Genomic DNA, 10,000 nt, shown 5'->3' on the forward strand with positions numbered 1-10,000 from the left:
CTGGCAGCGAGGCCCCTACAGGGCCTGGTCTACGAGGAGGAGAGGCCACCACCCACCGCCTGGGGACCCCTGGCCCCCATGTTAGAGTTTGTCTCTGCTCAGACTGGACTACCCATAGTGGCTGTAGGCGGAGGAGCAGGGCTGGGGAGGATGCAACAGGTATGGAGGTGGGGGGAGGGATGAGAGAGAGAGAGAGAGAGAGAGAGACCAATCATGACTGTAGGATGGTGAGCAAGGGTGGGGAGGATGCAACAGGTATGGAGGTGGGGGGAGGGATGAGAGAGAGAGAGAGAGCGAGCGATAGAGAGAGAGAGAGAGAGAGAGAGAGAGAGGGAGAGAGAGAGAGAGAGAGAGAGAGAGAGACCAATCATGACTGTAGGATGGTGAGCAAGGGTGGGGAGGATGCAACAGGTATGTAGGTGGGGGGAGGGATGAGAGAGAGAGAGAGAGAGAGAGAGAGAGAGAGAGAGAGAGAGAGACCAATCATGACTGTAGGATGTTGAGCAAGGGTGGGGAGGATGCAACAGGTATGGAGGTGGGGGGAGGGATGAGAGAGAGAGAGAGAGAGAGAGAGAGAGAGAGAGAGAGAGAGACCAATCATGACTGTAGGATGTTGAGCAAGGGTGGGGAGGATGCAACAGGTATGGAGGTGGGGGGAGGGATGAGAGAGAGAGAGAGAGCGAGCGATAGAGAGAGAGAGAGAGAGAGAGAGAGAGAGGGAGAGAGAGAGAGAGAGAGAGAGAGAGAGAGACCCATCATGACTGTAGGATGGTGAGCAGGGTTGGGGAGGATGCAACAGGTATGGAGGTGAGAAGAGAATGTGTGTTTGTGTATGCGTGCCTGCGTGAACGTTTGAGGTTTGAGGTCAGTCATTCACTTTTTTAGCCCAGTCAGAGCTTTGTAGACAGCAAGAAGTGGGTGATAGAGAAAGAGAGGGAGTCAAGGGTAGGAAGTGAGATAAACTGTTGGGGGTAGAGAGAAAAGGGGGGGAGAGAGTGAGGTTTGGGAGAAAAGGGGGGAGCAAGATTATGGTACTGAGAGAGAGAGAGAGAGAGAGAGAGAGAGAGAGAGAGAGAGAGAGAGAGAGAGAGAGAGAGAGAGAAAAATGCAGGGTTAGAGAGATTGAGATCCAGGGTTAGAGAGAGAGAGAGATGCTGGGTTAGAGAGAGATTCAGGGTTAGAGAGAGATTCAGGGTTAGAGAGAGAGATGCAGGGTTAGAGAGAGATGCAGGGTTAGAGAGAGATGCAGGGTTAGAGAGAGAGAGCGATTCAGGGTTAGAGAGAGAGAGAGATTCAGGGTTAGAAAGAGAGATTCAGGGTTAGAGAGAGATTCAGGGTTAGAGAGAGATTCAGGGTTAGAGAGAGATTCAGGGTTAGAGAGAGAGAGCGATTCAGGGTTAGAGAGAGAGAGAGAGATTCAGGGTTAGAAAGAGAGATTCAGGGTTAGAGAGAGATTCAGGGTTAGAGAGAGATGCAGGGTTAGAGAGAGATTCAGGGTTAGAGAGAGAGATGCAGGGTTAGAGAGAGAGATGCAGGGTTAGAGAGAGATTCAGGGTTAGAGAGAGATGCAGGGTTAGAGAGAGATTCAGGGTTAGAGAGAGATAATTACTTAACACATTGGAAAGAATTAACAAAAAAACAGAGCCAACTAGAATGCGATTTGGCCCTACACAGAGAGTACACAGCGGCAGAATACCTGACCACTGTGACTGACCCAAAATTAAGGAATGCTTTGACTATGTACAGACTCAGTGAGCATAGCCTTGCTATTGAGAAAGGCCGCCGTAGGCAGACATGGCTCTCAAGAGAAGACAGGCTATGTGCTCACTGCCCACAAAATGAGGTGGAAACTGAGCTGCACTTCCTAACCTCCTGCCCAATGTATGACCGTGTGACCATATTAGAGAGACATATTTCCCTCAGATTACACAGATCCACAAAGAATTCGAAAACAAATCCAATTTTGAAAAACTCCCATATCTACTGGGTGAAATTCCACAGTGTGCCATCACAGCAGCAAGATTTGTGACCTGTTGCCACGAGAAAAGGGCAACCAGTGAAGAACACACACCATTGTAAATACAACCCATATTTATGCTTATTTATTTTATCTTGTGTCCTTTAACCATTTGTACATTGTTAAAACACTGTATATATATATATAATATGACATTTGTAATGTCTTTATTGTTTTGAAACCTCTGTATGTGTAATGTTTACTGTTAATTTTTGTTGTTTTTCACTTTATATATTCACTTTGTATGTTGTCTACCTCACTTGCTTTGGCAATGTTAACACATGTTTCCCATGCCAATAAAGCCCTTGAATTGAATTGAATTGAATTGAATTGAGAGATGCAGGGTTAGAGAGAGATTCAGGGTTAGAGAGAGAGAGAGATTCAGGGTTAGAGAGAGAGAGAGATTCAGGGTTAGAGAGAGAAAGATTCAGGGTTAGAAAGAGAGATTCAGGGTTATAGAGAGAGAGAAATTCAGGGTAAGAGAGAGATTCAGGGTAAGAGAGAGATTCAGGGTTATAGAGAGATTCAGGGTTATAGAGAGATTCAGGGTTAGAGAGATGCAGGGTTAGAGAGAGATTCAGGGTTAGAGAGAGAGAGAGATTCAGGGTTAGAGAGAGAGAGATTCAGGGTTAGAAAGAGAGATTCAGGGTTATAGAGAGAGAGAAATTCAGGGTAAGAGAGAGATTCAGGGTAAGAGAGAGATCCAGGGTTAGAGAGAGAGATTCAGGGTTAGAAAGAGAGATTCAGGGTTATAGAGAGAGAGAAATTCAGGGTAAGAGAGAGATCCAGGGTTAGAGAGAGAGATTCAAGGTTAGAGAGAGATTCAGGGTTAGAGAGAGATCCAGGGTTAGAGAGAGAGATTCAGGGTTAGAGAGAGAGAGATTCAGGGTTAGAGAGAGATTCAGGGTAAGAGAGAGATCCAGGGTTAGAGAGAGAGATTCAGGGTTAGAAAGAGAGATTCAGGGTAAGAGAGAGATCCAGGGTTAGAGAGAGAGATTCAGGGTTAGAAAGAGAGATTCAGGGTTATAGAGAGAGAGAAATTCAGGGTAAGAGAGAGATCCAGGGTTAGAGAGAGAGATTCAAGGTTAGAGAGAGATCCAGGGTTAGAGAGAGATCCAGGGTTAGAGAGAGAGATTCAGGGTTAGAGAGAGAGAGATTCAGGGTTAGAGAGAGATTCAGGGTAAGAGAGAGATCCAGGGTTAGAGAGAGAGATTCAGGGTTAGAAAGAGAGATTCAGGGTTAGAGAGAGAGATTCAGGGTTAGAGAGAGAGAGATTCAGGGTAAGAGAGAAACTCAGGGTTGTAGAGAGAGATTCAGGGTTTGAGCGAGAGATTCAGGGTAAGAGAGACAGATTCAGGGTTAGAGAGAGAAAGAGATTCAGGGTTAGAAAGAGATATTCAGGGTTAGAGAAAGAGATTCGGGGTTGTAGAGAGAAATAGATTCAGGGTTATAGAGAGGTTCAGGGTTACAGAAAGAGATTCGGGGTTGTAGAGAGAAATAGATTCAGGGTTATAGAGAGGTTCAGGGTTAGAAAGAGAGATTCAAGGTTTGAAAGAGCGATTCAGTGTTAGAGAGAAAGATTCTGGGTTAGAGAGAGAGATTCAGGGTTGTAGAGAGAGATTCAAGGTTAGAGAGAGAAAGAGATTCAGGGTTAGAGAGAGAACCCATGCAACCCATATTTATGCTTATTTATTTTCCCTTTTCTACTTTAACCATGTGTACATCGTTGCAACACTGTACATATACATCATATTACTTTTGTAATGTCTTTATTCTTTTGAAATGTCTGTGAGTGTAATGTTAACTGTTCATTTTTATTGTTTATTTCACTTTTGTATATTATCTACCTCACTTGCTTTGGCAATGTTAACACATGTTTCCCATGCCAATAAAGCCCCTTGAATTGAATTGAAAGAGATTCAGGGTTAGAGAGAGTGATTCAGGGTTAGAGAGAAAGATTCAAGGTTAGAGGGAGAGATTCAGGGTTATATAGAGAGATTCTGGGTTAGAGAGAGAAAGATATTCAGGATTAGAGAGATAAAGATATTCAGGGATAGAGAGAGAGAGAGATCAAGGGTTATATACTGTATATAGAGAGAGATTCAGGGTTAGATAGAGAGAGAGAGAGAGAGAGAGAGAGAGACCCATATTTATGCTTATTTCTTTTATCTTGTGTCCTTTAACCATTTGTACATTGTTAAAACACTGTATATACAGTGCCTTGCGAAAGTATTCGGCCCCCTTGAACTTTGCGACCTTTTGCCACATTTCAGGCTTCAAACATGAAGATATAAAACTGTATTTTTTTGTGAAGAATCAACAACAAGTGGGACACAATCATGAAGTGGAACGACATTTATTGGATATTTCAAACTTTTTTAACAAATCAAAAACTGAAAAATTGGGCGTGCAAAATTATTCAGCCCCTTACTTTCAGTGCAGCAAACTCTCTCCAGAAGTTCAGCGAGGATCTCTGAATGATCCAATGTTGACCTAAATGACTAATGATGATAAATACAATCCACCTGTGTGTAATCAAGTCTCCGTATAAATGCACCTGCACTGTGATAGTCTCAGAGGTCCGTTAAAAGCGCAGAGAGCATCATGAAGAACAAGGAACACACCAGGCAGGTCTGAGATACTGTTGTGAAGAAGTTTAAAGCCGGATTTGGATACAAAAATATTTCCCAAGCTTTAAACATCCCAAGGAGCACTGTGCAAGCGATAATATTGAAATGGAAGGAGTATCAGACCACTGCAAATCTACCAAGACCTGGCCGTCCCTCTAAACTTTCAGCTCATACAAGGAGAAGACTGATCAGAGATGCAGCCAAGAGGCCCATGATCACTCTGGATGAACTGCAGAGATCTACAGCTGAGGTGGGAGACTCTGTCCATAGGACAACAATCAGTCGTATATTGCACAAATCCGGCCTTTATGGAAGAGTGGCAAGAAGAAAGCCATTTCTTAAAGATATCCATAAAAAGTGTTGTTTAAAGTTTGCCACAAGCCACCTGGGAGACACACCAAACATGTGGAAGAAGGTGCTCTGGTCAGATGAAACCAAAATTGAACTTTTTGGCAACAATGCAAAACGTTATGTTTGGCGTAAAAGCAACACAGCTGAACACACCATCCCCACTGTCAAACATGGTGGTGGCAGCATCATGGTTTGGGCCTGCTTTTCTTCAGCAGGGACAGGGAAGATGGTTAAAATTGATGGGAAGATGGATGGAGCCAAATACAGGACCATTCTGGAAGAAAACCTGATGGAGTCTGCAAAAGACCTGAGACTGGGACGGAGATTTGTCTTCCAACAAGACAATGATCCAAAACATAAAGCAAAATCTACAATGGAATGGTTCAAAAATAAACATATCCAGGTGTTAGAATGGCCAAGTCAAAGTCCAGACCTGAATCAAATCGAGAATCTGTGGAAAGAACTGAAAACTGCTGTTCACAAATGCTCTCCATCCAACCTCACTGAGCTCGAGCTGTTTTGCAAGGAGGAATGGGGAAAAATGTCAGTCTCTCGATGTGCAAAACTGATAGAGACATACCCCAAGCGACTTACAGCTGTAATCGCAGCAAAAGGTGGCGCTACAAAGTATTAACTTAAGGGGGCTGAATAATTTTGCACGCCCAATTTTTCAGTTTTTGATTTGTTAAAAAAGTTTGAAATATCCAATAAATGTCGTTCCACTTCATGATTGTGTCCCACTTGTTGTTGATTCTTCACAAAAAAATACAGTTTTATATCTTCATGTTTGAAGCCTGAAATGTGGCAAAAGGTCGCAAAGTTCAAGGGGGCCGAATACTTTCGCAAGGCACTGTATATATAATATGACATTTGTAATGTCTTTACTGTTTTGAAACCTCTGTATGTGTAATGTTTACTGTTATTTTTTGTTGTTTTTCACTTTATATATTCACTTTGTATGTTGTCTACCTCACTTGCTTTGGCAATGCTAACACATGTTTCCCATGCCAATAAAGCCCTTGAATTGAAATTGAAATTGAATTGAGAGAGAGATGGAATCAGGGTTAGAGAGAGAAATCTCTGGTAGGATTAAGTGGATGATCCTGTCACCTGGTCTCACTCAGCAGGCTTTACAGACCTTACACCCGTGTCCCCATCTCCCTCTCGCTCTTTCTCTCTAGCTCTCTCTCTCTTTCTCTCTCTATCTCTCTTTCTCTCTCTCCCCTCCATCTCTCTCTCCCCTCCATCTCTCTCCCCCCCTCCATCTTTCTCTCCCCTCCCCTCCATCTCTCTTCCTACATATCTCTTTCTCCCCTCCATCTCACTCTCCCCTCCTTCTCACTCTCCCCTCCATCTCTCTCTCTCTCCCCTCCATCTCTCTCTCCCCCCATATCTCTCTCTCCCCTCCATCTCTCTCTCCCCTCTCCTCCATCTCACTCTCCCCTCCATCTCTCTCCCCTCCTTCTCACTCTCCCCTCCATCTCTCTCTCCCCTCCATCTCTCTCTCCCCCCATATCTCTCTCTCCCCTCCATCTCTCTCCCCTCCCCTCCATCTCACTCTCCCCTCCATCTCTCTCTCCCCTCCCCTCCATCTCACTCTCCAATCCATCTCACTCTCCCCTCCTTCTCACTCTCCCCTCCATCTCTCTCTCCCCTCCATCTCTCTCTCCCCCCATATCTCTCCCCCCTCCATCTCTCATTTAGACTGGTTAGAACTGAATGGATGGGGAGGTTAAATAATCAATTTCAATTCATTCAATTCAAGTACTTGAACAGTATTCCAGAACTGTATTTCAGTTTATCTCTTGAAGTGACTGAGAATTGACCATAATCCTGGGATGGATATGAGGATGAGGAATGCTCAGAATCATGATTGGTAGCTGCTGGAGGGCGAACAGGGGTCTGGGCTGGGATAGGGATTAGGTATGGGTGTGGGGGATGGGTTGGGGTATAGGGGTTGGGTTGGTGTTGGGGTAAAAACTCTCAGAAAAACAGGTGCTATCTAGAACCTATAAGTGGTTTTCATCTGTCCCCATTGGAGAACCCTTTGAAGAAACCTTTTGGTTCCAGGTAGAACCCTTTAGAGTTCAATTTAGAACCCTGTTTGGTATTGGGATATAGGGTTGGTTTTGGGTTGGTTTTGGGGTATAGGGGTTGGTGTTGGGGTAAAGGGGTTGGTGTTGGGATATAGGGTTGGTGTTGGGATATAGGGTTGGTGTTGGGGTATAGGGGTTGGGGTATAGGGGTTGGTGTTTGGGACAATGTGCCATAAGAAGCTGAGTCAAACATCCTGAGACACTGCTGTGTTTGATCTGTAAATGGCACCAAACTGGGCTGCTACTACAGCTGTCCCTCTGATGTGTCAACACTCTATGTGTGGGTGTGTGTGTGTGTGTGTGTGTGTGTGTGTGTGTGTGTGTGTGTGTGTGTGTGTGTGTGTGTGTGTGTGTGGATGGATGGGAGAGAGAGAGAGAGAGAGAGAGAGAGAGAGAGAAAGAGAACATATAGTACAACCCATATTCATGTTGATTTATTTTTCCCTTTTGTACTTTAACTATTTGCACATCGTTATAACACTGTACTGTATATAGCCATAATATGGCATATGAAATGTCATTATTCCTCTGAAACTTCTGAGTGTAAAGTTAACTGTACATTTTTTATTGTTTATTTCACTTTTGTTTATTATCTTTTTCACTTGATTTGGCAATGTTAACCTATGTTTCTCATGCCAATGCCAATAGAGCCCTTTGAATTGAGAGAAGGAGGGAGGGGGGTGTTACATTATTTACAGTATATGTGTGTAAAAAAATTTTTTAGACATGCATACTGCCTAGTAGCTAGAAAAAATGTAAATGTAATCCAAATCTGTGGAAAAGACTAGTTCCAGCGGTCATTGGAGACTTCACTCAACAATCATATTCTGTGTTTTAGCCTGCAGTCACACTACCCCTGCAGCCGTCCCATGAAAACTTCAACCCCCAGTATGCCACCTCACCCTGAACACACACAGGATAGTCATGGGAGTTGTAGTTATTTGTAGAGATAGCCTGCTCTCTTTAACTGCTCTCTAAACTCCGGATAGAAGTTGCCCGTAGGAATACAGTGCATTCAGAAAGTACCCCTTGACGTTTTCCACATTTTGACACGTTACAGCCTTATTTTATAATGGATTACATCGTTTTTTTCCCTCATCGATCTACACACAATACCACGTAGTGACTAAGCAATTTTGAGTCTTATAGCAAAGGGTCTGAACAAGGTATTTCTGTTTATTTTTTATTTTTATAAATGTGTAAAATTCTAAAAACATGTTTTTGTTTTGTCATTATGGGGTATTGTGTGTAGATTGATGAGGCACATTTTTTATTTAATCCATTTTATAAAAAAGCTGTAATGTAACGAAATGTGGAAAATATCAACAACGGGTCTGAATATTTCAGAAGGCAGTGTAGATCCTTACCTTAAAGACATCATCCCCTGCTAGATCTGGATTGATGAATGTTTAGACTTCTTCAAAAATAGTTAATGGGTTAGGGATTGTGATAAAATGGCATGTTAACATATTTGCTATTCATATATTCATTGGGATCAATTTACCAGTGAGGCGTATTCTAAACAACCTTGGGCTGCATTCTGGCTCTGGGCAGAGTTTACCCATAGACACATATCTACACTGTAGGATCAGTTTACCCAACCCAAATCCTAACCAAATCAGAACCCTAGAAAACCCCTTCATTCTCAATGCTGGGATGTGTTCAGAAGGTGTAAAACAGGAGAAAACGTTGTGAAACGGAGGTATTACAGGGGTCCCGTTCAGTGAGAAAAAACAACAGCAACGTGTTGAACTGTTTTGAAGTGGAGAAGGTGCTCTACTGAACGTGACCTCCTAGAGGAAAGCTGATGTTGTGCTTCCTGTTTGGCAGCGTTCTGTCCCGTGTGCTTGCCTGTGTCTATAGAACTTTAAGGTGTGCTCCTCTACTGCAGGAGTCAGGCTCCATCTTCCTCCAGTTCAGCTCATCCACCAGCCTCCAGCTGGAGGTCATCTTCAAAATACTAGAGGAGTATGACTGGACCACCTTCTCAGTGGTGTCCACCCGTCACCATGGCTACCAGGACTTCCTGTCAGTGGTGGACGGCCTGACGGACGGCTCGTTCATCGGCTGGGAGAAGAAGAGCGTGGTCATGCTGAACGTGACGGACGACCCGGGAGGGGCACGCACGCGTAGGCTGCTCAAGGAGAACGAGGCGCAGGTGAGACAGGGGGGAAGGAGGGGGGAGGGAGGTGGAGAAAAGGGGGAGGAAGTGTTACTGAGTGGCCATGAGACTCCATGTGGCTGGCCGGGTTCCTCCTCCTTCTTCCTCTCTCCCTCTGTCCCTGTGTCTCTCTCTCCTCTCTCTCCTCTCTCCCTCTGTTCTTCTCATCACTCCCTCCCTTCATGACTAGTGTGTGCCCTTTCTTTCTCTCTCCCTCTGTCCTCTCTTTCCTCTCTCTCCTCTCTCTCCTCTCTCCCTCTGTCCCTGTGGCTCTCTCTCCTCTCTCTCCTCTATCCCTCTGTTCTTCTCATCACTCCCTCCCTTCATGACTAGTGTGTGCCCTTTCTTTCTCTCTCCCTATGTCCTCTCCTCTCTCTCCTCTCTCCCTCTGTCCCTGTGTCTCTCTCTCCTCTCTCTCCTCCTTCTTCCTCTCTCCCTCTGTCCCTGTGGCTCTCTCTCCTCTCTCTCCTCTATCCCTCTGTTCTTCTCATCACTCCCTCCCTTCATGACTAGTGTGTGCCCTTTCTTTCTCTCTCCTCTCTCTCCTCTCTTTCCTCTCTCTCCTCTCTCTCCTCTCTCCCTCTGTCCTTGTGGCTCTCTCTCCTCTCTCTCCTCCTTCTTCCTCTCCCTCTGTCACTGTGGCTCTCTCTCCTCTCTCTCCTCCTTCTTCCTCTCTCCCTCTGTCCCTGTGGCTCTCTCTCCTCTCTCTCCTCCTTATTCCTCTCTCCCTCTGTCACTGTGGCTC

The 10,000-nt window shown here is 44.8% G+C and overlaps 1 protein-coding gene across 1 annotated transcript in view; it reads left to right on the forward strand.

The window, feature by feature from the left end:
* Positions 1-10,000, forward strand: part of LOC110503718 (glutamate receptor ionotropic, NMDA 2D-like) — a 127,170-nt gene that overhangs the window by 2,904 nt on the left and 114,266 nt on the right. The window contains exons 2-3 of the mRNA XM_036961707.1: positions 1-159; positions 8,986-9,252. The exon at positions 1-159 is cut by the window's left edge and continues 48 nt beyond it. Coding sequence (XP_036817602.1) covers positions 1-159; positions 8,986-9,252 — 426 coding nt within the window. The remainder of the gene's footprint in view (positions 160-8,985; positions 9,253-10,000) is intronic.

This window comes from Oncorhynchus mykiss, chromosome 2 (genome assembly GCF_013265735.2).
Source record: "Oncorhynchus mykiss isolate Arlee chromosome 2, USDA_OmykA_1.1, whole genome shotgun sequence".
NCBI lineage: Eukaryota > Metazoa > Chordata > Actinopteri > Salmoniformes > Salmonidae > Oncorhynchus > Oncorhynchus mykiss.